The sequence below is a fragment of the Strongylocentrotus purpuratus genome, unplaced genomic scaffold, assembly GCF_000002235.5.
Source record: "Strongylocentrotus purpuratus isolate Spur 01 unplaced genomic scaffold, Spur_5.0 spur5_scaffold_19, whole genome shotgun sequence".
Taxonomy (NCBI): Eukaryota; Metazoa; Echinodermata; class Echinoidea; order Camarodonta; family Strongylocentrotidae; genus Strongylocentrotus; species Strongylocentrotus purpuratus.
In genome coordinates, this window is record NW_022145604.1 from 14,587,453 (window position 1) to 14,615,245 (window position 27,793).

A 27,793-nucleotide genomic window follows, 5' to 3' on the forward strand; every position below is an offset into this window, starting at 1 on the left:
TGCGTTACCGAACAGATGATGGCCGAATGAATGAGTGATGTATTAACAGATAAAAGAGGATTTGCATGTCTGCGGTACATCGCAGCGTTTTAGGTAACAATGATTAATTAGCCGATACGTTCATATTCTCCTTAAACAATGTTCAACATCACCCAGAAATATTAATAGTGTACGTTCTTCAACTGTTCCATCTAGAAACAGACGTTCCAACAAGGCGGAATTGAAGTTGGAAGTCTTGAAATCTCCATCTGGCTTGAGTCTTGCATTTGCACAGGCACGGAAGGGCTCCCGCTCCCCCAAGGTTGGGCGCTCAGTCCAGTCAGTGCTACGTTGCCTGTTGGTAGATCTCCTCTACCATTGTCATGATTGTCCCTGACCAGTCAACTAATCTGATTAGGCATGTAAGGTATGTTCAAGAAGATTTCATTCCTACCCTATGTTCTGTTGTTGTTGTTGTCGTCGTTGGTTTATAAAATAGGAGTAGTGGCAACCATCCGATTTTTAATGCAAAATATTGAAGTTTGTTAGTCATAAAATTGAAGGAGAGTCACGTAAAGAACCCATTGCACTATTTGATAAGAAACCCCGGTGTAGGTCTAATGGTCCACCTGCAAGTCCTGCATACCCCAACTAGGCCGAGTATACGGCATCTGCAAGAATCTTCAGTATTGAAGGAGGCAGATTATCTTGAAGAAGAAGAAGAAGAAGAAGAAGAAGTTCAAAAGTGCAGACCAGAGAATCTGAGATCAGAGAAATAGAATTCATGTAGGGTCTAGGCCTAGGCCTAGAGGAAAGTGAATGTAATTGGATAAACAACAAGAAATTAATGAAACAAGATACTAAACTAGATCTAGATCTGCAACGAAGTAGATCTACAAGGTAGGCTACAATAATCTATTTCTGGAAGCTGGTATAATCAGGATTTTGTACTAATTTTTTTTGCTCTCGAAAATCTGAAAATCGCGCCAGCCGCAAATTCGCTCAGTGGGGGAGGGGGGGGGGGGAGTGTGCACTTATTGTTTTTTGGCCAGGGGGGGGGGCACGTGCCCCCCCCCCCTCCCCGGATCCGTCCCTGAATTTTTTTTCTGAATTCATTCTATCTTCTTTTGTCAGCTGAATTTTGCATTATTTGTACTTTTGTTTGTTTGTTTTATAGTATTACCATCATGGCATTCTATTCTGATTCATTTTCTTTATTTCTCATTATTTTGTCACTAGCATACCACACATACATGTACATATGTAGTTGGGCAACAAAAAAAACATGTTTAGCGTCCTGCCGCGTTTTTGTAAAAAATGGTGGAGGAGGCCCCTTTTTTTTCTTCAAAATAGCTGCTCGGCACATTTTCCAAGACGGGACCAGGCGGGGCCATTAATCAAGATGATCGCCAGCTTTTTATTTTTTATTTGTTTAATTCTCTGAAAAAGATAATTTAAGCAGTATGTTTTTTCATTAAAATTCTTTTTTTTAAAAAGCAGGTAGCCTCAAAAAAAGGAAGCAGGTGGGGACACTAAAACATGATTTTTAAAAATAAATTTCCCTTAAAGAGAAGGGTGAGTTATTGGAAGAGGTGAAAAATAATTTGCGACCATTATCAACATTGTTATTGCAAACTTGTGTGGAAAAACATCAGATAAAACATGTTCCCTGAAAAGCATGGCTCTTCAAATGCCTTCATATTCTAAATATGGCATGTAACATCATGTAACATGAAAATCGGGATGGATTTTTATGCCACATGGTCGTGTAGTCCCATATACATCTTTCTGTGTGCAGTGCGTGTAACTTTACCAAGACTGGGCCAGGGGAGTGTTTCAAAAAGACTGAGATCGACTTTAAGTTGGACTTAACTATGGCAATTTACTGGCATTTGTCTTTTAAGGGACGTACAAATCGTGGTCACAAATCTACAGAATTTACCTTTTTGATAATTATTTATTGAAGGAAAAATATTATATGAAGATCATAATTGAGAGACCATTTGTGAGAGCAACCAGTGGCATTCTGAGCGGCCTGCCATAGTTAAGTCCAACTTAAAGTCGATCTTAGTCTTTGTGAAACACCTCCCTGATTTCTTATCATTTTGATGATTCCAAAACCTTGTAGTACTTATACGCTAGATGATCAACCTTCTCTGATCGATTCAACATCATTTCTTTCACAATGCAATCGCATGACCAGCACTCAACTTTTAGGACACTATGTCCCTTTTGCAGCCAACATCAAATTCTGTAGAACTTTGCACTTTTATTGCAAGAATTATGACTATGTCATTTATGTCCCATCTGTGAAATTTGAACATTAGCAGTGTCCTAGTCAAATTGTGCAAGGAAACCTGTTAACCTTCTAGACCTCACTGTCTAGACCTCACTATTGAGTGACTGACTGACATCTTTTTTTCTTTGGTAATACTAATAACATACCGGTACATAAAATGAACTGTAACAGGTACATGAGCATTTGTCTACATGTACATGTACGTCAATAACCCATTACTTGTAATGTCGAAAATTAATCTGAGTGAATGATTTGAATTTTTGTGCAGCACAAAACGTACGTACGACCATTTGGAAAAAGGGTCTGAAAATCAGACTATTACTTAGCTTTCCAGATCAAAAGATAATGCAAAAGTTTCACTAAATGGGTTATTAACTATTTATCAGGTGTTTTTGCTAGCAAGTTGCAAAGTCTTTGATACATGTACAGTATGTAAGTCTAGAAAACTTAGATTGTATTTTGCAATGCAATCAACAATCCACTAATAAAGCAAATATATACAAAAAAGTGCCTGGACGATTGTAAGAAATATTGACCTGGGATGACCTTGATCTAGTACGCAGTCAGTAATTTGAGGTGTCTTGTACAAAATTGTGATCCATTAAACCAAATGTGTTCTGTTGGGTCAAAACGGGATCATACATGTACGGGTAGTTCATTATTGACACTTTCAAGTGTTATAGCATTTTATAGCACAAGCAAGTTTATTTCTTTTCTTTTAATTCATTGAATTGGAGATTATGAAATTTGTAATCTTGTGACAGGCACTGATTTATACTTGCGTAACTTTGTAATTCATATACACTTTAAGCTATTGTTGTAATCTGAATCAAAGTACGCACCCGCTTATCTATTTTCATTGAAGTGGCTACATAAGGGCCAGTTATGGAGCGTCACCTCTACATGTACTTTGCGTGGTCAAACTTGCGAGGAGGAACTGATTACATAACTTTTGCCCCGTTCAGATAATGGTTAACAATAGATTGCATGCATGAATGGGGTTGAGCTAGCTTAGTATTCAGGCTGGATAAGTTTTCCGTATCTGAGCAAAAGCATGTTCAATGAGTGTGGGCTTCAAGACTACCCATTTGATGCTTTTATTTGTATAAAGAGGAAAGTGAGGTAATGGATAGTCTATACTCTACCATAAATCCAAACTTGGTTTAACATTTTTTCAGATAAGAGTTTTACGGAATGAACTTCAGTGGAGTTGTCCTTGAAGCTAGACTAGATTTGCTGATATATACACTGTTATGTATGAAAGAGATGTTACACAGTCACTAGTTAGCTAGAGCAGTTTTGTTGCATAAGTCTGGAAAGACCTGTTTTTAAAGACCTGTTTTTAAATGTCTGTTTTTTGGTCTAGGGAAGAAGTCTGATCCTGGATTGTTTTGGAAATAATTTCACTCTGTCACAAATGCCGAATCAAGACAGAATTATGTTGTTTCTCTCATGATTGCACTGTTTGTAGCAAGGATGTTCATGTAGGATATAATCTTTTTTGTCTCATAAACTCCTACATGTACAGTTTTTGTACCATCACACAAGAGATTTTGTTGAGAGATCTTCCAAGGCAGGTAGACCTACATGTACGTAATACGTTCAGGTCATACATGTATATGTGCTTATAAATTGAATTGTTTTTAAAAATATATTTAATTGTTTTTTCTGCATGCATGTACACTGTGTATACATTTGAATATATACAGAAAACACCCCGATAGTTATTTGTTGGGTTTCATAAAAGCAACTTTTTTTAGAGAGAGAAACAGATCAGTAAAAGTAGTTTGAGCAAAATGTGATTTTAGAAAAAAAAAGGAAGATATAGTTGAAGTTGTATTTCATAATTGGCAACTCTCTTTAATACTTTTGTGTGTGTTCTTCTCCCATTTGCTGCATACAAACAAAATACAAAATTTACTTAGTTCCTGATGAAGGACTTTTTTACTTTTTATACAGGGGTAGGAACATAGATGTGCAGAGAATATATCTAGGGGGCATCTACGATTAAATGTTTTCTGTAGAAAAATGATAACTTTTATTACAGAGCAAATGGGAGATACATTAGAGAGTTGCCAGTTAAGTGTTTGGTAAATTAAAACTGTAAAAAACTTCCTTTCCCAAAATTCTGTTGGTCTGTATCTCTATTTTTCTGTTTTTATTGAAACCAACTTGATATCAGTACAGACTTTCCCTTTGTGTTTGAGGTCTTATGTGTTCATGTGTGTGTATAATGTGACTACCACAAACTCAGTTCCTGGTCTAGAGAATTGATTTTCATTAGGTTTTTATCAGACAACAATAAATGATAATGTAACCTACCGGCAGTCTATACCACCGTTCCTTATGAGACATATATGATTTAGGCAGGTACATGCATATATACAGGTAAAGAAACTTCATAATTACCATATGGCACTGACATTATTTATTTCCTGTCACTTCTCCCTCTATATTTGATTTGATTGATTTGAAAATGTTTTATTATTATGTACAATTTACATTGCCAATAATAAATACAAATGTGGATTGATATTCTTGTATGTTGAACAAATATGACATTGAATTGGATTGCATTTAATTCAAATGGGATAGGTTGTACATGCATGGTAACTTTAAGCTTTGTATCAGGCGTTTACATGTACCTTGAACAGATTTCATCGTTGTTTAAAAAAAAAATAATAATAATAATCAACTGTGAAGGAGTTCAGCTCTGGAGAAAATATGTGATTACAGTCTTAAATTCTTTGTTGTTGTTATTGCTGCTGTTAATGTTCTTCCTCTTCTTCTTCTACTTCTTCTTCTACTTTTTCTTCTTCTTCTACTTTTTCTTCTTCTTCTTCTTCTTCTTCTTCTTCTTCTTCTTCTTCTTCTTCTTCTTCTTCTTCTTCTTCTTCTTCTCCTTTTTCTTCTTCCTCTTCTTCTTTTGCTTCTTCTTCTTCTTCCTCCTCTCTTCTTTTTGTCATTGTTATTGTTGTTGCTGTTGTTGTTAGCAGCTGCAGTAGTAGTAGTACTATGATAAGTATCATCATTTTACTGTTTTTTACATCCAGTATATCTGTGGAGATAAATTATGGAAAGTTTTCAAATGTAAACTACAGTAACCCATTTCTGCTTTCCTATTTTTAGTTCTGGTTGAAAGCCAGGTTCTTGAGCTTCTCTTGCTCTTATCTACATAATTGATCAATAACACTTTCCTGCCTTCGCTTCTAATTCTGTTATTTTTTTAATTACTTGGAATAAGATTCAAGGTTTCAAATTAATTGGCAAAATACATGTACTGTATCTCAAACATGCAGCTTTTACAGAATTTAGATTATTATTGACTACTTCAGACTTCAGACTTCATAGGAAAATATACATTGCTACAATAAAAATGTAATGTATTGAGTACCGGTACTTCCGGTAGTATAAATATGTTATGTTTTTTTTTTTTGGGGGGGGGGGGGGTGGGGGTAATAACCTACTGATTTCTTGTGGTTTACAAGTACATTTGCAAGCACATTCTCTAAGTTGACTGATATTATGGTTATTGCTTCAATTATTTGTTTGTCTGTACACAGATGATTATAATATACAGCTGTAGTAAAGAAAGCATTTCTCATTTTGTTCAAAATTGCAGTCACAAGCACTGATGAACACCAAGTACCTTTTATCTTCACGACCTTAATAAAACATGGCTGAAATACCAACAACCACTTTCGTGTACCAAGACGATGCCAATACCAGTACGGGGACTCCAGCGACGCCCAACGGAACAGTCCTCGCCTTCCAGAACCTGATTCCGGCGCTCGTGCAATGCTTCACGATCATTTTATTTGGATACATCGCGGGACGGACGCGGATCGTTTGTCCCTCTCAGGCCAAGGGTCTCGGTCACTATGTCTCGTACTTCGCTCTGCCTGCCATGCTGTTCAAGTCGATGGTGGAGCTCGATTTCAGTGAGGTGAGAAAATGGCAGATGAAGATTTAGACCAATTTCTGGCTAATAATTAATAGGTTTATTCCATGCATTGTGAAATGTGAATAGTTTAACATACTGTGTGTCTTTTATCCAATTATTTTATCAAACAATGACAAAATCTCTTGATGTTATCACTCAATAGATGTAGTTATTGATAAAGAACCCTTAGTCAATAGGCAGTTTGAGAAATATTCATTTTCTGATGAAATAGATGGGTTATTTGGGACACATTGTACGGAATCACCATATTTTTATTTTTTTAGCTTTTTATGTATATTTAGCAAAATATCTGATCATTGGGGCTGCCATTTGCTTTGAATGACATCACAGTATTATAGTGCAGCCAAACAGTGTAGTTTGTATCTCATTTTGCACATCAAACATCAATTTTGACTAAACCATTTCTTGTATCAATTTAAAAATTGAATTAAATTATGCAGAATTTGTTTCTAATCCCTAAACTACTAGTACTGTAAGTACTTTTACCTGTATTTATTTTGTTGATAGACTTTTATAGACATATAGTTAATCCTCTTGAAAAATATTTATATGTTTTAACAATATATCTTACCATCATTTGATAATACAATGTATTAGCCATATGGTATTTACATATGTATGGTATTCTTATGAAAGAAGGTTCCAGGGTTGCATTTATAATATGTACCGTGTGCAGTGTACATGTACCGTATGTTTGAGGTCAGATAATCCTGTACTTACCGTACATATCAAGTTTCATCTAAAGGAAACCACATTAGGCCCGTCTTCACTATCTCGAGATTGCCAAATATCCAGCTATTTGAACTATCCCGATCGCAAACTATCCAGCTAATTGCGTCTTCATGAGAACGAAGTAGCAAATTAGCTGGATAGTTGGTCGGGATAATATCCCAAGATATCTTGGGATAGTTTGCAAAATATCCTACTATTTGGCAAAATATCCAGCTATTTGTCCCGTGCGTCTTTACTAGACCGAAGATTCGCAATACACGCTAACGCTGAGCAAAATATCTCGAGCTAATTTCTCAAGGTCGATTTTCAAGTTTCGAGGTCGAATCTCGAGATAGTGAAGACACGATTTGTTACTTCGGGATTATTTCCCATCGAGATGATGAAGACGCACCTAATGTACACAAATCAACTATGAGGAGTCCCTTTCTAACATTACGGGTGGGCAGGAAACCTGCATACAGTACATTGCTGATACATGTGCATGACATTGAAAATGTGCCAACTTGGTCCCACGTACTGGCATGATGATAACAGTTTTAGCATGAATATTTATGTATTTGAACAGTGAACATTCCAGACTTACTGTATATGTGTGAGAAAGCCACAACATGATGTTGTGCCAAAGTCACAATCAAGATATGTTTTGTAAAATACAAAGATAAACAATAGTACAATACTCCAGATGGTGTTTGAATCTGGTATAAACATAATTTAGAAATGTGTGCTTTTATCTTTTTTTTAAAAGCTGCACGTCGGTATAACATTTTTTTCAATGATAACTTGATAAGGCATAATATTTGTTTGTTTTTTAGTTTTTTGGGCACAGTAGGTCTAATGTTGAATACTGTAGACCCTTCAGAATTATAGCCACCACATTGATAATGATTATGTACATGTATGTACAGTATACAGCGCATTGTCCCTATACATTTTCAAATGCGCTTTACAATTATGCTATTAACAGAAGAGGTGAATTTTTTGATATTTTGTAAAGGTATCAACGTATTAAGTCATGGAAGGATACATGCACATAAGCTGTAGTGGCCAATTTCATGATAGATATTAATAACAATATTGATAACAATATTTCTCCCTTTCAAATCGCTTGCACAAAAAAGTGGAGAAATAAAAATAAAGAAATAATAAATTAAGAAATAAAGAAAGAAAATTCTGACGAAATCAATAGGTGGTCTGTTGACAACAGACCACCTAAAAATCAAATTTACGAGGGGTGTGAATAATTTAGTTGTTACATGTAACTGTACATGTACATGTACATATTGCATTTTGTAAGTCCTCTAATTTTTTTTCTTCTCATGTACATTTAGGTGAACTGGCTATTTTTTTCCAGTGTGCTGATTGCCAAAGCGATTGTGTTCACTGCGGTCTACATCGGAACCCTGGTGCTAGGTGGGAGTAAGCCCTTAGGCAAAGCGGGTCTGTACAGCATGTTTGCTACCCAGAGTAATGACTTTGCTCTGGGATACCCTATTGGTAAGTTGAATGGTTAAAAAAAAAGATTACTGAGCTCAGTTCAAAGTCATTGCCTGCATGTACATGATACATGTACATCAGACAAGAGTTTAATGTAAAATTATTCAAATTAAATTTTCTTAGGTTGTCTAGTGTAGGGTGTATGCATTCATTTGATCCCATATACACTGTTTATATTGTGAAAATCAATTTAAAAAGTTACACTTTTTAGCTAGTGAATATGACACAGCCCAAATCATAATTAGTTGCAAAGTTTGTGTTCTCAAGTATGGATGTTAATGATACAGCTGCATATGTAATGTAGAGATGTGGTTAAAATAGTGAATATAAAACTTTTACTTTTTGCATGTCCTGGTATATGTACCATCAGAAATTCATTATGTATTCAGAAAATAATTAGGAATTTCATACTTCCTGATACTTTTTTTTGTTGTTGTTGATGAAATTGCCTTCAATAACGTTGAATTAATGTGTATCTACAGTGTATGTTGTTGTTTTTGACACATTGCGCTCCCTGTATAGCACTAGCAACCTATAGATCATACATTACATCTATTATCTTTGCACCAATCCGTCCACAGTGTAGTGTTTCTGAACACATGTTGTTGTTGTTGGTTGTATTAATGGCGTTCCGTCAAATTTAACTATTTACGCCTAGTCTAGTTCTTTAGTCGTTTCGAGGTAGTCGAGTCGTAATAATTCCTAGCTTGAAAACTCTGTGCGTCTGTGTTTTGCTGGTTCACTGCTGGGGGATGTTTCATCCTGGCGAGCTTATCTAGCCTTTGGATCTAGGCCACTCTGAACTCATGGGTAGTTTCCCCTCTTTTTTGTCAAAAGTTAAGAAAATGTTTTTTTGAGTGGTACAGTTACAACTCTGCCTTCAGTAATATTTTAATTATCTTTGTTTTTGTAAACAGTGCAAGCCCTTTATAGCACCAGTAATCCCGAGATGATGCAATACATCTACATCTTTGCACCCATCAATCTGTTGTTCCTGAACCCATGGGGATTCCTGTCATTGGAAGTTCAGAAGATGTCCCGAGCAAACGAACGTAGGAGTAAAGCATTGGTGGTGTGGTGAGTACCAATTTAATAGACCAGTTTGCAGTTAGCACATGGTTCAAATTACCCCTAACTAACCACATATCTTTTAAACATGGACAAGTCTCTCTGTTTTGGATATTTAGGATAATCACTGCCAAAGTCATAGAGATGCTTCATGAATACCTTTTCTTGAAAAAAATACTTCCACCTGTGTATCATAAAAAATTTACCGTCGGTGAATAAATCAATAATGATCACATAACTTTTGACATTAAACGTAAAAATTTCCTCCTAAATCACCCATCTTTCTGTGACCTTTGACCCCCTTACAGGTCGGTCTTCAAAGGTCTCGTCACCAACCCCATCTTCACAACGGTCTTCATAGGGATCATCTTCAACTTTACCCTCTCTTTCTCTCTGGGATTATGATAGTTCTCTCATTCTATTAAACAGGTCACCATTTCCTCCTAAATCAAATGTCTTTATGTGACCTTTGACCCCCTAACAGGTCAGTCTTCAAAGGTCTCGTCACCAACCCCATCTTCACAACGGTCTTCATAGGGATCATCTTCAACTTTGCCCTCTCCCAGAGGTTACCGACGATCCTGGACGACATCCTGACCTCGCTGGCGAACTCCTTCGGGGCAACGGCTCTCTTCCTCTTGGGGGTCAGCATGGTGGGAAAGGTCAAGCAACAGAGTGGCCTGGCTCTAGTCACGCCCGCACTGCTGATTGCTTCCAAACTGTAAGACATGGACTTCTTTCTTATTCCTAATCATAAGGATCATGATATTTAATTTAAGAGAAGAAACGTACAAGTTGTGAATATTTCATGTTGTGCCATAATTGACCCCACCACAAGTACATTGTTCCACAGTAGACTGTTTATGGCGGCCTTACTTATAGTTCATTGGTTCCAAAACTCTATTTCTATTGAACTTTCCAGTTCTTGACCCATTATATTTACTATAGCTGTTAAAAACTTCTGAAATCCTGGCATTTCATTGGCTGAGAGCGAAATTGCCATAGAAATTTAGCATTTGTTATTGATAACATGTTTTTATGAGAGAGGGTCCTGAAATGTGTGGACCCGGGGTTCATGTTTCATGTTTTTAGAGATGTTGTGGTCTAGTGTCGTGGTCTAGGGGATATGTCACCAGACTGTGGATCACATGGTTTTCAGTTCGAGTCCCACCGCGGCACTACTGTCCTTTGGCAAGACATTAATCTACATTTGCTACTCTCCACCCAGGTTTTAAATGGGTGCCCAGTAGGATGTGAACGTTAATGTGGTTGGATAGGCATGTGTGCGCTTGTAAAATGGCACCTGGCTGGAATAATCCCCAGGGAGCGTAGCATGAGAACTATCATGTGCAGATTAGCAATTGAATTCAATAACCAGGGTAATAATAATTACAATGTAAAGCGCTTAGAAACGTAGTATTAAAGGGAAGGTTGAGTTCTGGGAGAGGTGAACAATAATTTCTGAGCATTTTCATTCTTATCATGCAATTGTGGAAGAACATCAGAGTAAAAATGTCCCCTGAGAAGCATGGCTCTTCAAATCGCCTTATATTCTAAATATGACAAGTAACAGCTTAAAAATGAGGCCCAGTTTTTATGCCACATGTTTGTGTAGTCCCATAAACATCTTTCTGTGTACAGTGCTTGTTACTTTACCAGGACTTTGCCAATTTTCTTATCATTTTGATGACTCCAGGACCTTGCAGTACATATATGCTGCATGATTAACCTTTTCTGACCCTTTCAATTCCACAGGGCAATTCCACGGTAACGGAAGGACACTCAGACAAGATTTTTGAACTTCAGGTTCATACTAAAAGAAATGTTTTATTAGTATGTATTAAACTATGGGGAACAAAATGTGTTTCAGTCAAGTGGAAAGCTTCATCAACTTCACAAAGTTTGGATAAACACTAATTAACTGGAAAAACCATGTCCATTTTTATGTCCTTCCGTTACCGAAATAATTAATATGCACATTCTTAAACTACTTAACTATAATGACAATTTTTTTGGGGAGAATTAAAGGCACTTATATAGGTATTATATCTGTACTGTTTCACATCTTATACTAATAAAACAGTTCTTTTAATATGAACCTGAAGTTCAAAAATCTTGTCTGAGTGTCCTTCCGTTACCGTGGAATTGCCCCACACCGTTTCTTTCACAAACCGCATGACCAGAACCCAACTTTATCTTTAAGCGCAATACAAATGCGACTTTTATTATTATTATTAATTGTCTGATTTTTTTTCTTTTTTGCTCATTATTGCTACAGATTGGTACTCCCCCTTTTAACCAATCAACTGGTGTATGCCCTCAACCCCGGTGGAAGCAACCAGACTCTGACAGACTCCTACGCATCGTTTGGATTCCTTTACGGCTCCCTTCCCACGGCACCTACTGTATTTCTCTACGCAACTCACTATCAACAGTCCATAGATATGGTAAAGAACGTGTTTATTGCATTTGTTTATCATTGTGACAAAGGACTTTGCTGTAGTTTCTTTTTTACATAATTGATTGAGATGAAACCGGAGACCGTAGGTTGAAAGATACGGTTCTATTAGGCCTAAAATAAAAACTTGTTGCATTGCCCTTTAGGTGCCAAAACATGGGTCGGTCGGTCGGAAAAGATCTTATTTTTTTTAAAAAAAATTTATCGCCCTCTTTGGGCCAATATTTTTCAGTTTCAAATGTTTTTTTGTTTTTTCCCGCCATCTTTTGGCTGATATTTCTCAGTTTGTATTGCTTTAATCCATGGTTTGCAATGTTGTGTTGAGACAACACCCTGTGCTTTCCTGCTGACGAAGTTGGTTTTTAACTCCCTGTAAAACTTGCCAGCAATGTGAAGATTGTTTGGAATAATTTGATTTTTTATGCATTTATATCAAAGTCAAACAAAATACATATTTTTTTATTCATTAATACAACAAATTCTAAAAAACGGTTGAAAAAAAACCTTTTTTAAAATGCCGACCGTAGATTTTCAGATTTTTGGGTCGGTCGCAAAGGGCAATGCAACAAGTTTTTATTTTAGGCCTTATCAGGGCACCTGATGTCTTTAGCTACGCAACTCACTATCAACAGTCCCTGGATATGGTATAGAATATGTTCATTGTAGAGATTTAATCATGATTGTTTAAAAGTATTTTGACCTTTGAATGACTATATTAATTAATGATTTGATGATTGTATTATGAAAGTTGATACCTCTAAAGCCTCTGCTTCTGGAACCCGAGTTGGACTTGAATTGTATGTATGTCCTCTTTTGAAGTGAAACAGTATTATCTTTTTTTCGTGTGTGTTCTTAAAGATAAAGCCGAGTTCTGATCACGAGATTGCATTGTGAAAGAAACGGTGTGGAATCGATCAGAAAAGGTTGATCATGCAGCATAATTATATGTATTGGTGTGTACTGCAAGGTTCTGGAATCATCAAAATGATAAGAAATTTGGCCCAGTCTTTGTAAAAGTAACAAGCACTGTACACAGAAAGATATATATGGGACTACACAAACATGTGGCATAAAAATCAGGCCTCATTTTTAAGCTGTTACTTGTCATATTTAGAATCTGAAGGCATTTGAAGAGCCATGCTTTTCAGGGAACATTTTTTCTCTGATGTTCTTTCACACTTGCATATTTACAATGAAAATACTCACAAATTATCTTTCACCTCAGCCCAGAACTCTGATCAATCTTCTCTTTAAAAATGCTGTTTTAATTTTATCTGCTGTATGAATGAATACATGCAGACCCAGAACTGCAAAAGGAAATTATACTTTAATGCTGGTTATGTTTATTGTTTCACAATCCTGTGTTGATATAGGGGATACAAAATGTCCAAACATCCTGGACTTACCCATCACTTCTCACCGTTTGTATCCGTTTGTATAATAGTCGATCTAAAAATAAATCTTGAATGCTCACTGCCAACCTAAATCCTTACATGTGAAGCCATTTATTTAGACATACATGTACTGCACCCTGTATCCTGCTGTCACTGACCTACATGTATTGACATATGTTCTTCCCAAGCGGAACTGAAGTTTTGATTAAAGGGATGGTTTAACAATGTTAAATCTGAGATGCATGACCCTACGTGTTATCAGTGTCTGTGAAATGATGCAATATTGAAGCCCTAACAAAATTGCACTTCAAAATGATCATGAAGTGCCTCAAAAAAGTAAAAATCTTTGAGTGACCAGTTTTACCATACTCATTTTCCCCTATAGACTGTAGTGTTATAAAAAGCGTTAGGAAAACGAAAAATGAAATTTTGATTTCCAATCATAAATATCTTGGTAATCAGACAGGTGATTGGCTTTTAAAAGTCATGGGATTCCTGACTGACCTAAAGGTTTATAATTATGATTGCAGCATGAGCTAAATCCAGGATTTTGTCCAGGAGTGACTTTAAAGACGAAAGTATTTGGTGTTTAATTGCATTTCATCATCATTGGTGAGTCTCATGACTTCAATTGTTGCCTTTAGATTATGATTAAAATCACAAGACTATTCCTATTATATCTTTTATTAATTGAATTACAGATTGCCCCTACCATGGTGTATTGCACTTTTGTCTCCGCCCCTTTCATGTTTATTACCGCTACCATGGTGATGATCCCCATGGCAACGGAAGGACAATACCACAACGCCCTTTCCGAAGGTGCCTTTGACGTGAGCTGTCTTGGTCTAGCATCTGCAGTAAGTTTCTCCTTGTATTATTTATATTTGAATAATTAATTGTGTAAACGTAAATGCTGTCAGTAACTCAGTGTTTTCTTCTTCTTTTTGTTTATTTCACTTTGAAGAACTATTACAAAAAAAATTGTCAGTTTTGTCACTTAAACAAATAGTTAAACACATGCAAATGTCTACTGAGGACCAGAATTGCTCCACATGCAATTATGTAGAGCATTATTAAGAATTCAGTCTTCAATGCATCTTTGTATACGTTATTGCAAGTTCTGATTACTTTTCTCTCACAAAAACAGTTTTAAGAGGATGTAATATCATCAAATCAGTTCTTTTAATATTTAATATTAGAGTATTATTCAAAGTCTAATTATTTTGTGTTTGTTTCTAAATCTTGATTTCATACTACCATTTTTCCAAAATCTTCTTGACTAATATCGTTCACCCTCTCTTTTTTGTTAAGATCTGGGTTTTCATCATATTCCTCCTGAGAAGAAAAACATCTCATTTCCCTCATCAATTCACAGCCAATCTCATTGTAGCACAGGTAAGAAATGTAGAGCATATTTTCCAAATGTTATCACTTTATGCTTATATTTCACATTTTCGTGCGGTTTTATGTGTATGTTCCTGCTCTCAAAATAGCTCTAAAACTGGTCAAACACCCAACTTTCACTTCGGACACCGCACTATATCTACCCCTAAACTTAACCTATAACCAGCATTGCCATACAGAGGGAATAGCAAATATGTTTGCCAGCCTTGGTTTTTTTCATTATCATGATTTCAGGAATCCATCCTTAAAAAAGGGAAAATCTCCATAAAATTTTGTTGGGGGATATAGGACCAAGAAAAGACTTGCAGAGACATCCTAAGGCCAAATGGGGGAGAGGAATGCAGATTTTTTTTTCCCCTGGAATATGGAATATAACATTTTTAACAGTGACAAAGCTTTTTTTCTCCCTGTAAGTGGAGTTAAGGGGTGGAGGAAAGCCACTCATAGCCCCCCCCCCCCACCAACATTTGGTTTTATTTCAGTATTCTTTCATTCGTTAATACCAGGCGCTAGCAGCATTTGGTGTGATCCTCTGCCACACGGTGATCTTCAACACCTACTGGGGTAAGCTGGTTCACTTCATCATCATGCTGACCGGTGTGTTTGGCGCTCGCTGCTGGACGGCCATGGTGGCGCTCTCCCTCTTCCTGCTTCGCTACCGTAGCACCTGCTTCGTCATCAAGCACCGCTTCTGGTTCTATTTCTATGGATGGGGGTGAGTTCAATTCAATTCTCATTTATTTCATTCTTGGTTGAAAATTACATTGATACAAAAGATACAAAATACTTCATAAACAAATTTAGAAAATGAAATTGGGAACTACATAAACAGAGCCCTTAGGCCTTGTATGATTTAGCACCTGCTTCGTCATCAAGCACCACTTCTGGTTCTATTTCTACGGATGGGGGTGAGTTAAAGAAATGGTAATGATATTGATGTTCATTTTTTGTTTCATTTCAGATCAGTTTACTTTATTTAACCATTCTAGATCAAATATACCTAGTGTTGAGCTTAGGAAGAACAAGAAGTTTCAAACTTCTTCTCCTTAGACAATATCATATTGACTGAAACTTGTAAATGAGAATATGTGATAAGGGTGATAACGTTGACTTAATATTTTTTTAATTTTTCATATTTTCTTTTATTTTCAGGATTCCTGTGATGACTGTGGGTGTCCTTGTTACTGTTATACCATTAGATGATGCTGAGGTGGATGTCTTATATGAGATCGAAAAGCCACAGGTAAGATCTCTTATACCAAAAAAATCATTGTTAAACTGTATTTTAACCACATGGTGTTCAATTTTTTGTTGTTGTAATGGCTACAAGATTACGTTTGTGGGATCCTTATTTGTCTAATGAATTACAAATGGTACATAAATGAAACGTATCTTGGGTGTTTAGGATAGAAGACGGGGCTATTATATGAAATATTAATATCATCATCCTATTCCTCAACTTCCCTTTCAATAATCTTTCAAATATTGCTCCTGTTGTATGAACATTTGTATCTTAAGTTTCTTGCATATTTATGTCAGTTGCATTGTCAAATCATAATCTATCTCTCTCTCTCTGTTTCAATATCCCCCCCCCCTTCTGACTTTTGCTTTCAATTAATTCTCTCTCTCTCTCTATCTCTTTCTCTGTCTGTCTGTCTCTCTCTCTATCTCTCTATCTCTCTATCTCTCTCTGTCTGTCTATCTCTCTCTCTCTCTTTCTCTCTATCTCTCTCTTTCTCTCACTCTCTCTCTCTTTCTTTCTCTCTCTTTATCACTCTCTATTTCACTCTCTATCTCTCTCTCTCCCTCTCTACCTCTCCAGCTCGTTGCCAGCATCATCATCCTCATGCTCAACCTGGTGGTGTCTCTGGTATCCCTGATCGGATTACATCGATGCGACCGGTTCCGTCGTCAGGGTTACCAGCCCATCCTCGGCAACGACTCCGAGGAGGATGAGAATGAGAGCAGAACCACAGTCAGTCTCAGCAAGTCGAAGCAAAATGTTGACAAAGAAGGTATAAAACTGTTTGTTTTTTGTTAAAGCCCCACTGCACTACTTACAGCTACTTGCGCCCCCTACGTAGTGAACAATGCCTGTTGGTACCCCATGATCCCCTTTTTCTTATGTAAATTGAGAGCTGATTTGATGAGATAACGACCTGTCAGTGACCTTGCAGGGAGGTCTAATCCCCCTGGCCAAACTAGTAGAGACAGGCTTTAAATCTTTGTTAATAATAATGATTATTTGATAATGCCCCTCTGCGTCTCAAAAGGATTTGGATATCATTACCTTACCCAAAAAATGTGCAATGAAGCCTGTATATAAAGACAGCTCAAGGATGACAATAAAAGTGTTTTTTATAGACAGGTGGTCACTATTTAAAAAGTAGGTTTGGCTGTAATGTAGCTTAAGCTCTGGCAGCCATTATTAGCGCATTGTGCATTTCAAGAAAATTAATCTTGCCAGGTACCAATTTAACCTCTGGTTGGAGAGACGCAACCTTATGTTAAATGCCTTGTCTATGGACTCCTTGGATTTGAATCTTTTCATGGGCCTTTTTCATTAAAATGTTGCCAATTTGATCGGGAGATAGAAAATCCTTGATTACCTGGTCTTTTCACGCAACACTTCTGATAACTTGCCTACACCCTATGCAATATTTTTTCTCTCATTATTCTCTCCATGGATGGGTTATATTTCTTTTCATTTCAATATTGCCAATTTGAAAAGGAATCCCTATCCTTGACATCTGTCTTTTCTAATCTCATTTGTTCTTTCAGGCGCTACCTCAGATGACTCTCCCACACCCCCGGGCAACGATTCCCCATCATCATCCTCCTCCTCCTCCTCCTCCTCATCATGTACCCTCGGCGACATCGAGGACCTCCCGAGCCTGAATGCCGCCATCAGCCGTCAGATGTGCGGCCGCAACTTTGGCTGTTCCCGCGTCCAGAGCAGCGAGTGCCGTCGCCTGCTCCTGAGGAGGAGCATGAGGGACATGAGCAGGCAGGAGGAGGAGGATGCGGTGATGCTGAACGAGGCGGAGAGACACCAGCTCGGTCGCCACATCCTTCTCCTCTACTTCCTCGTACTATCCATGCTTGTGGTAAGTTCACTCCATGTTATCGTGATGAATTTGGTCACAATTCAGCCACTTATCTTACACAATTGCTTCCTTTTGGTATGCTGTTCCTTGTAATAACAATGTTATTTTTAATACTCTTTAGGTTGTGTTTTCATGTTTCTAGTTTTGCAGTCAAACAGTGATCTTCTAAGAATCTTCCTTCCTAAAATTCTAGATTTTCATGCAAATCCTTTATTTTGTAAATTGATCATTGTGAGCTCTTCAGCTGTATGTTTGATGTAGATTTATGATGATAACAAATAAAAATCCTAATACATTACAATAATAGCTGTTTTTGTTCTCCTTTTTGTCTCTCTCTCTCTCTCTCTCTCTCTCTTTCTCTCTCTTTCTTTCTCTTTCTCTCTCTTTCTCTCTCTTTCTCTCTGTCTTTCTCTCTCTCTCTCTCTCTCTGTCTCTCCATCTGTCTGTCCCTTCCTCTTTCTATCTCTCCCTCTCTCTCTCTCTCTCTCTCTCCCTCCCTCCCTTCCTCCCTGCCTCCCTGCCTCCCTCCCTCCCTCCCTCCCTCCCTCCCTCCCTCTCTCCCTCTCTCCCTCTCTCTCTCTCTCAATGCAGGCTGTGTCACTGTGCTTCTGGAAGTTGATTGGTTCTAGCCAGTCAGGGATCTTCTTGGAATTGTCTTTCCTTGACTGCATCCTGAACTATGGACAGGGGTTCATGGTGCTGGCCATCTTTGGCTTCGACACCGAGAATGTCATCATGCCCGTCGTCAGATTGTAAGTAAACTCTAATAAAAATAACCGTTCCCTTTCCCCAACTACTTTTCTCTCCCTTTTCACATTCTTTCCTTCTTGTTCGTCCTCCATTTGTCTTCAATCCCTCTCACTGACTTACTTAAAGCCCCACTGTACTACTTAGAGCTACTTACGCCCTCTATATAGCAAACAATGCCTAATCGGTGCCTGTTGGTCCCCCATGATCCCCTTTTTCTTATGTTAATTGAGAGCTGAATTGATGAGATAACCACCTGTCAGTGACCTTGCAGGGAGGTCTAATCCCCCTGGCCAAACTGGTACAGAGGGGCTTTAAATGTAATAATCATTCCCTTTCCCCAACTACCTTTCTCTCCCTTTTGAACGCATTCTTTCCGTTTGTCTTCCATTTGTAATCTATCTGTCTCACTGACTTACTTAAATTTTTAAATTTTACAGTGACTAGCAAACTCTCCATTGGCTTTTTCTAACAAACCAAATTTGTATGTGCTTTTTAATTTGTTTTTCATGCCCAATCACTAAATCACTTTTGAACTTTTTTTTATGTGCTTTTTCTAACAAAGAATATTAAAAGCACACTGGATGTTAATTAAAAATAAGAAGAGCAGGGGGGGGGGGGGGGGTTGCTGCTCCAACACATTCAATGTAATTGCCATCCCTGTATTAACAATTGTTTGTAGTGGCTACTTCACTGTTTACCCAATCCATTCCAAAAGTTATTAGATAAAGCTCTTTTTCCTTGCAGTTACAAAGACAAAGCCAATCCAAATTTGTAATGCAAAATGTATATCTAACGGGCAGTGCAATCTACATTTTAGTGGTGATTGGCTGATTTTGATGTATTCCCCAGCTTTGGGGGTTTCTATTTTTTTTACAAGCAGAAAAAAAAAAATTTTGCTTGCAGAAGTACGAATGTGTCCTAAACATGGCAGAAATACAGCAAACTTCGGGTCAAGATCGATACACTTTAATACATATTTGCAAAAAAAATCTCTCTGTATGTATACTATTTCCCTTTGGTGACCCATATATACACTGTGTATATAGTTTGCCACCTTTGTCTTGTTAATGTTAATTAATCCTTTCAAAACAGGATTCAATTTTAGAGCTAAATTGAGCACAGATTGTTCTTCAAATTGGCAACAATAAAACGAAATGTAATGTCTTTGAAAATAATATACATGGGCGAGAATGTTGTCGAAAAGTTGAAGAATTTGTCAGTTTTTATCGAAATACAATGATTTATAATCTCTCAATCTGTTGCCAATTTAAGGATTTTAAATCATATTTTCCTTTTCAAAATTCCTGGTATTAAACGCTATACAGTCGTGAACAAACATTGAATGAATATGTGCATATATTATCCCATTCCTACTCATGCATCTGGCTTATTTTTAGGACTCTGAAAAAAAAATTATTGATCCAAACCGTAAAATGTTTGAAAGATTGTTGCTAAAGGGTTAACATAAATCCCAGGGAAGGTCAAAGTTTGATCCTTTTGGTTTCTCTTAGTAATAATAATCTGGATTTATATAGTGCTTAATTATGTCTCTAAGCGCTTTACAGACATTATTACCTCAGTCATCGGATTCATTCAAGCACAATGTGCACCATCTCCACTATCTAAGGAGTATTTCTACCATATGGTCACTTTGAGGGCATAAGCAATTATTAATTTATCATATGACTTTGATACACAATGCTTTCTTAATCTTTTTTCCTGTCCTGTTTACGTCTAACTTTACATTTTCTATCAGTTTGTATCTGTCACTAAATGGTAAATTTCTAACACATTTTTGTGTGTTTTTGCACAACTTTTCTACTTTTATTTGCATCTTTAAACAAATAATTGATTACCAGGATGACGAGATGCAGTAAGCCTTTCAAGAAAAGGTATTTGGAAGAAAGCAAAGCTGTGTGCGATGTTTTTTATTTTATTTTATGTCATGCCTGGCTTTGCTTTGCTTTAATATGATATTTATTTTGATATGACCTTTGTTGGCGGAGTATTTATACATTTATATGGAAAAATCACATACAAGCTCCTTATCTCATTACACCCCTGAGAGACATACATGTAATGATGTTAATGCTCTCTGAGTTAATGTCATTCTGACGCTCATCACAATCAGACAGTCAAATCTGTCTTAGCGGCCACCTGCAGTTAACAACTAAATTATTCATGCCCTTATCAAGTTGTGTAATTTTTTAAGTACCGTATTTGCCGGCGTAAAGGCCGCACCCCCGCATAGGCCGCACCCCCGATTTTGACAAAAAAAAAAAAAAAAAAAAAATTGTTGTTGTTGTTGTTTTGCTGCCGAAAACCCACGCGTGGAAGGACCTTCGTTTAACATCGAGGTGCAGTTAAAGGCGCTGATTTGTGCTTGTAAACTTGTCACAAATAATAGTAACAATGTCGTTTTTAGAAGAATGTGTAAGATCATTAATGTGAATTAAAAACAATAAAGTACCTATGGTACCAGTGGTGTACCTTGTGGTACACCATTTGTTATAGAAAAAAATTTGAGGAACTATTATTATAAACTACATATTGAGATCTATTAGAAAGATTACTTTCAAACCAAGATGACAGTCAAATTTTAGTGTTGTTGTAGTTTCCGAGTGGTGAGTCAACACACTGATTACTGAGCTGGGAGACATTGCCAGGCATAGCGCCATAAATCGAAACTAAAAAAAAAATTAATAAATAAATTAAAAAAAAACTTTTTTTACTCTTTCGGCGCATAGGCCGCACCCCGACTTTTTGATATTTTCTCTTCCAAAAATACTGCGGCCTATACGCCGGCAAATACAGTATGGGAAAAAATAATTTGTCCCGAATTACTTTTTTCTTGAGAAAGTGACGTAATAATGCTCACACCTAGAAATATTCAACAAAGACCCTAATTCAACCAGTCCACCTTACATTTTAAGTTACAAAAAACATGAAATTTACAAGGGGTATGAATAATTTAGTCGTTAACTGTACATGTGAAGGCCACCTGTCTATAGTGGTCTCCCATATTGCTTCCCTCCAGAAGGAAATGTGTGTTGCACATGTTATGTTGCTTTGTTTTGTTTTATAGTTTGAAGGGTATTTTAATTTTTAGCATTTATTTTGTGTTTTGTTTTTATATCAATTTTTTTTAAATCTCATTGTTATTTTTTTTTTTTTTTTTTTGCTCCTGCTTGCAATTTTTGTGGCTAATACTAGTGGTAGTAATTACCAAATATTTTAGAGATTGATGTACATGTATGTCTGTATTAATTCACAAGCAGCACTCTTACTTTCCACGTAATTAAGTGAAACATAAAATACAAATTTGATTAGTTTTTTAATGTTATATTTTAAAATTTGCAACAGATGCAATGAACAATTTACCACTCTCCCAAAGCAAAATCATTGAAAATATGGAAAGTTGAAATATTACAAGTGAATTTAAAAATTCAGTGGCAAAAACAAATATATACTGCTTAGAAGTCTCTGTCATTCAGATGTACATGTGTCTTTGCTGCAAAATAATCAGTATTTGAAAATGATTCAGGTATTTACTGCATTTATTAAGTCACCATAAGTATTATTTTCTTTTGCTACAAGATACATTGTCTCCTGTGCTAGTAGGTAAATAGGATTCAAGCCATGTACTGTATAAAATTAGTATCTTTCAGATGTATCTTTTGCATTTGCTACAAAATGCTTCAGGTCTCTTGTTAGTTGATACAAATTATTCAGCCAATTTTCTGCATAAAATGCACATATTTCAAATTAGCACTTACCCTTTTCACAAAATACATCATCTCGTATATATAAGTAGATGAAAAACATAGAGGCAATACATATAGCTACCTCTTTCAAAAGCCATTCATTGTATTATTCTCATCAGGAACTTAAGCAAGCTAAATTCATATAACCATAGTGAGCCAGTTCCATTTAAAGTAGGCCTGATCTTGCTTAACCGTGAATTGGCATTGTACGCAGAATTACCCCCCCCCCCCCACCCTGCCTCGCACAGATACATACCTGTATCTAAATCTGTATCAAGTTATCCCACAAAATAATTAATGAATTTGACCAACAATTTCCTTGTGCCCATCAATTTCACTTTCATCTTCATTCTGCAAAATTATTTACTTTACTTGTAGTAAAGAGAACTGTTGCTGAGCTAGTGCCATGAGCGTCCCTGGACGGTGTGTGCGCTCTATAAGTTTACACTATTATTATTATTATTATTATTACTCTGTACATGTGTCTATAAACCAAACTGATTATAAACCAGACAGAGCAGTAATATGCATTGTAAAGGACTTGCCGGTGAGAATGTGTTTCATGGGACATTCTATACTTTTGGCAATTAAAGGATTAGGGGACATTGGGACAACATCCTAGTCAACCAAAGGCCTTCGAGAACAAAGATCCATAAGACTGGTGCTAGGCCACATGTTTTGGTAAAAATTGAATGTGATCTTATGGACCTTTTGTCAGTTAGGGTTACTTACTGAAGTTGTGAGTGCCATAGGATATTTTAGTGACCCGACTTTTGCTTCTGTGACTATTGCTCCTGTCGTTCTTATTGGTGTTCTTTTTATTGTTGTTGTTTAAAATTGGCACCTTGACAAAGTGATATGCAGTTGCTGACAGGAGTCAGAAGTTATAATTGGTTGTTTTAGTGTGTTCAAGGGAGTAAGTAAGGGATCAGTATCATCAGTTACTAGTAAAATATGAATTCTTGCTCTGTATACATGTATTTAAGAAAATGTGGATTTTTATAATTGGGAATATATCTTTTTGCTCCTGGGACCCGTTTCACGAAGCCTTTTTTCAATGACAAATGACAAAAATCAGTGGCAAATCTGCTGATAACCAATCAGAAGCAAGGATTTCACTAGCTTATAACAAAAACTTCACATTTGCCACTGATGTCAATTTTTGTGAAATGCACAAAACCTTCCATTGATGGTAAATTTGTCATCAATGGTAACTACCATGGAAACCTTGATTTTGATTGGCTGTTGAGCCCTGTTACCATGGTAGTTGCCATTGATGGCAAAGTTAACATCAATGGTAAGTTTTATGCAACGATACCTTGTCAACGATAATAGAGTTAGGGCATAGCAAGTGTTTTGGTTTTAGTTAGGGTCTAGGTTTAGTGTTTGGTCCATATTTGAGGTAGAGTAGTCCATTAGTATTTGGTGAAGCACTTTTCACTGAAGCATGTATTGTACAATAGTGGTGGCAGTGATATTTACATCGTAATATGGATGTTTACATTTAATTGAGTGATGGGTGTCTGGTATGAGTAGATAATTGGAATACATTCAAAACTTTGGTAATCATTAGTCTATTCTCTGTTTCTTTATATTTTTAGGGAGATATTTTCCTCTTTTTTTTTTTTTTTTTTTTTTTTTTTACCGACACCTTACAAAATGCTGTCTTTATTTCATCATGGTTTATGGAAGTCTAGAGATTCATAACTTTATAGGGATACCTGTATTCAAATTTCTTTTATGACCATTCGGCTTGGGTTTTGGTGTTGGCTTACGAGGTAAGATCCAGGCTTGCAAGTTCATTCTGGAATACTTCTTGGCAGTTCTGCCAACCAGTACTTTACTCATTGGTGGTGTACCATTCTGTTTTTTTTTCAGCCTTTTTTGTGTAGAGTTCTAAGACATTTTGATTAAAAAATAAGTTTATCAAAAAGAAATATGTATTGAGAGTGTGCTTGCCTTGAACACATTTGTCAGAATCAAAACAGTGTTTTACTCTTGTTATATGACATGTAAAAAAGGTTTCATACAGGTATGGTAGTATTACTGATTTCATTTTCCATGATTAATTACTCAAACATGTCTTCATGTACAAATGCCTCTTCTTCGGCTCCTTAGAATAGTGTTTATATGCAGGTTTGATTAAAGATAAAAATTGTCTTTTTAAATATGGTAGTTATCTTGCCTTTTCAAGTGAGTGTGCCCTAAAAGTTCATAATCATGAGCGCATAGTAGTCAATTTATAAACAAAAATGCCTTTCATACAAATTTCATAAATAAATGCAGCCACAATATGAATCTGTATGCTTCATTCCATGAAAAAACTTCTCATGCTGTTATACATGTATATCAATTCAATCATTAAATAATGCCAGCAAAGAGAATGATTCAACTGCATGCATCTCAATGCAGTTCCATGAATGCATGGAGTTTCTTTGAAATGAATAAATGATGTGCTGTTGATAGCAGGACAATATTAATGCCAAGATATCCACTTATGACTTCTCTCTTTATCTCTCTCTCTCATTCTCTGTCTCTTGTTTTTTTCTTACGCTCTCTTCAATCTTCTGTTTACCTTCGTCTCTTTTCCTTTTTATCTCTGTCATTTTTCTTTGCTTCCCCCTTTCTCCTTCCCCAACTCTCTCTCTCTCACCACCTCTACTTCTCAATATCTTCTTCTTTCTCCCCCATCCTTTCTTTCACACATTCCTCCTCTCTTTTTCCTTCTCTCTCTCTCTCTCTCTCTCCTCCCTCTCTCTTCTCCCTCTCTCTCTCTCCATCTCTCTCTCTCCCTCTCCCTCTCTCCCTCCCACCACCTTTACCTCTCTCTCTCTTTCTCTCTCATATCCGCTCTCCCCCTCTCTTTCTGTTTCTCTCTCTCTCCCTCCCTCTCATATCCCCTCTCTCTAATATCTCTACTTCCCCCCCCCCCCCCACTCTCTCTCCCTCCCTCTCTCTCTCTCCCTCTCTCTCTCTCTCTCTCTCTCTCTCTCTCTCTCTCCTCACATCCTGGACTCTGTATGAGTAGGGTAAGGAGATGTATCTATGGGACTGAGAAGGTTCACCTGCCCCGCCGTGACTCCCTCAGTCCAGAGGTCATGCAGACGTGTGAACAGTTCAAGACCCATCATCTTGCTCGGTGCAGGGACGTCATCGTCACAGATCGAAAGTAAGTCTTCACCATTCCTTCTCCTCACATGGAAGACTGTAAATGGATTGGCACCAAACTATTTACAAAAACTTGTTATGCCTCATACACTAGCTCGTAGTCTAAGATCATCACACCAGCTTCTTAAGATCCCCAAGACATGGGTAGCCTGTGGTGAAAGGGCCTTTTCAGCTGCCAGCACCTTCTCTTTGGAATAATTTACCATTTAATTTGAGAATCATAACTTCCTTAGAGACCTTTAAATCCAAGCTGAAATCTTATTTCTTTTAACAATACCTGTACTTGGCACTATGACACCCATCCAAACTCTCTCATTATTTCTATTTTTCTTGTGCGCCTCGGAATAGCATTGTCTAGATAGAGTATAGACAGCGCTATATCAATGCCTATTTGTATTATTATCATTATTTTTAGATGCATTTCTTCTTTCTTTTTCGTAATTAAACTATAGCCTTGAACAACATTTTTCAAACGTAACATGCAATCAAATTTCTTTCAAAGATCTTTTTTAACATCCAAATGTACAAATTCCCTGTCTTGAGTTCAGATATTCTTCCTCAGTTTTTTAAGGGATTATTTAGTTGTAGCTTATTGATCTATTTGCCAATCACTAGCTTGTCAGAAAAATGAAAAAATTGATAATTTGTGGAAATAAGGCAGTGAATTTAAACAAATATTGGTGCTTTGAATTGTCAAGTATATCTGGAAATCAAAGAAAACTCTTTTTCCAGTCGGAGAATATTCATGGAATTTTATTTGTCCAAAGAAGAAAGAATCAGTGTTTTATCTTTTGTTTTGTGTCCATGAGGAAAAGATATTTTGAAGACATTTAGACTGGAAATAAGTTCAAATAATCATCCTAGAACTTAGGATTTTCATCAGAGAAATGAGGACATTTCGTTGGGAACCCTAAATTTGGTTTACATACTGATATCATATTATCATTTTGTGTTTGTTTCTTTTCAATTCAATTCAATTCAAGGTTTATTAAAAAATATTTGCAGCTGTTGGTGGCTGAATTGTGATATAGTTCACATATAGAAACATGCAAAATTATAAAATATACATATCAACTACACTTAACATAGATTGGCATAAATTAAAAATGAAATATAAAATATATGAACAGAAAACCAAAGAGTTCAAATGTGAGTTTCAGAAAAATGGGTTGTTTAAATTACATCAGGAGTTTAGCGATTATTAAAAACCATTGTAAACATTGTAAACATCTTTCCCCTCAGATATCACTTGCGAACCTACAAGAAAGTCTTCCGCGGCTTGGACCTTGTGGATTGGCTACTGGAAGTGGGTCTTGCGGTGGGCCGCAGCGAGGCTACCAACTATGCAACACGCCTTCTGATTGGACGAATTCTGGAACACACCCACCAAGAACATCATTTCCATGACAACGGGCTCTTCTTTCGATTTGTGGAGGATGAAGAGGAAGGGGGAGGAGGAAGCGGAGGAGGGGAAGAGAATGGCAATGACAATACTAGTGATCTCATGGAAGATTCTTCTTCTCCGAGGGCTGTAATGTCATGATAACGGATGCGTTCCATATGAGATGCTAATACCAAACACAGGTTTCATGATTGACATGCATATCCATAGAGGAACGTGAAAGAATGAGGGAGGAGAGGATGTATGAAGAGGAAGGTTTATGGAGGACAATGGCAATTGCAATAACAATGATATTATGGAAGATTCAACAAGGATTGTATTGTCATGACAACGGATGCGTTCCACCTGAGATACCAACATCACAGACTGTTGTTATTGTTTGCATATTTATTTCAGTAAGATGAAGGATGGAGAGAAGGAGAAGAGAATAGCAAGAACAATGAGCTCTTGAAAGGTCCACAAGAATCTGATGTCATGACAAGATATGAAGTGTTAACATTTTTATAGTTTACGTACTTCATCCATTATGGTTTGAGGATTTGAGAGGAGATAACGGGATGGAAATAGAATCCAAGAATTTCATTTGAAGAATCAAAGCCGAACAGCATTTAACCTGAACGAATACGCTTCCACCATCGACTCTAATGTTTCTGGAGCATGCATTCTGCTTTAGCTGCTCTTGAGCACAACCGAACGAGGGCTTCCCCCACAACTGACTGCAGCAAAATAATGCACCCCTTTTAATATACATGCATGAGCTTTCCGTTCCACAGTTACAGTAGAATTAATATCGCAATTTTTCTAGAAATA

The 27,793-nt window shown here is 36.8% G+C and overlaps 1 protein-coding gene across 2 annotated transcripts; it reads left to right on the top strand.

Moving 5' to 3' along the window:
* Window positions 1-58: 58 nt before the first annotated feature.
* LOC115917980 (integral membrane protein GPR155-like) lies at window positions 59-27,793 on the top strand. Of its 2 annotated transcripts, XM_030990377.1 has the most exons (16): window positions 59-406; window positions 5,901-6,224; window positions 8,303-8,468; window positions 9,386-9,545; window positions 10,021-10,257; window positions 11,815-11,983; window positions 14,090-14,245; window positions 14,700-14,783; window positions 15,299-15,507; window positions 15,945-16,035; window positions 16,615-16,807; window positions 17,574-17,899; window positions 18,491-18,651; window positions 20,509-20,541; window positions 25,442-25,582; window positions 26,824-27,793. In XM_030990377.1, exons 2-16 carry the CDS (start codon window positions 5,955-5,957, stop codon window positions 27,122-27,124), a joined length of 2,697 nt encoding a protein of 898 aa, XP_030846237.1. In that variant the 5' UTR covers window positions 59-406; window positions 5,901-5,954; the 3' UTR covers window positions 27,125-27,793. The 2 variants fall into 2 exon arrangements, with proteins under 2 accessions (XP_030846237.1, XP_030846238.1); XM_030990378.1 differs by lacking the exon at window positions 20,509-20,541 and having other exon boundaries at window positions 60-406.

Bases quoted from the DNA above. Each gene is read 5' to 3' on its own strand.
- LOC115917980 (XM_030990377.1), top strand. From the start codon at position 5,955: ATGGCTGAAATACCAACAACCACTTTCGTGTACCAAGACGATGCCAAT. The intron at 9,546-10,020 runs GTGAGTACCAAT...ACCCCCTAACAG, and splicing joins AGTAAAGCATTGGTGGTGTG to GTCAGTCTTCAAAGGTCTCG. The intron at 14,246-14,699 runs GTAAGTTTCTCC...TTTTTTGTTAAG, and splicing joins GTCTTGGTCTAGCATCTGCA to ATCTGGGTTTTCATCATATT.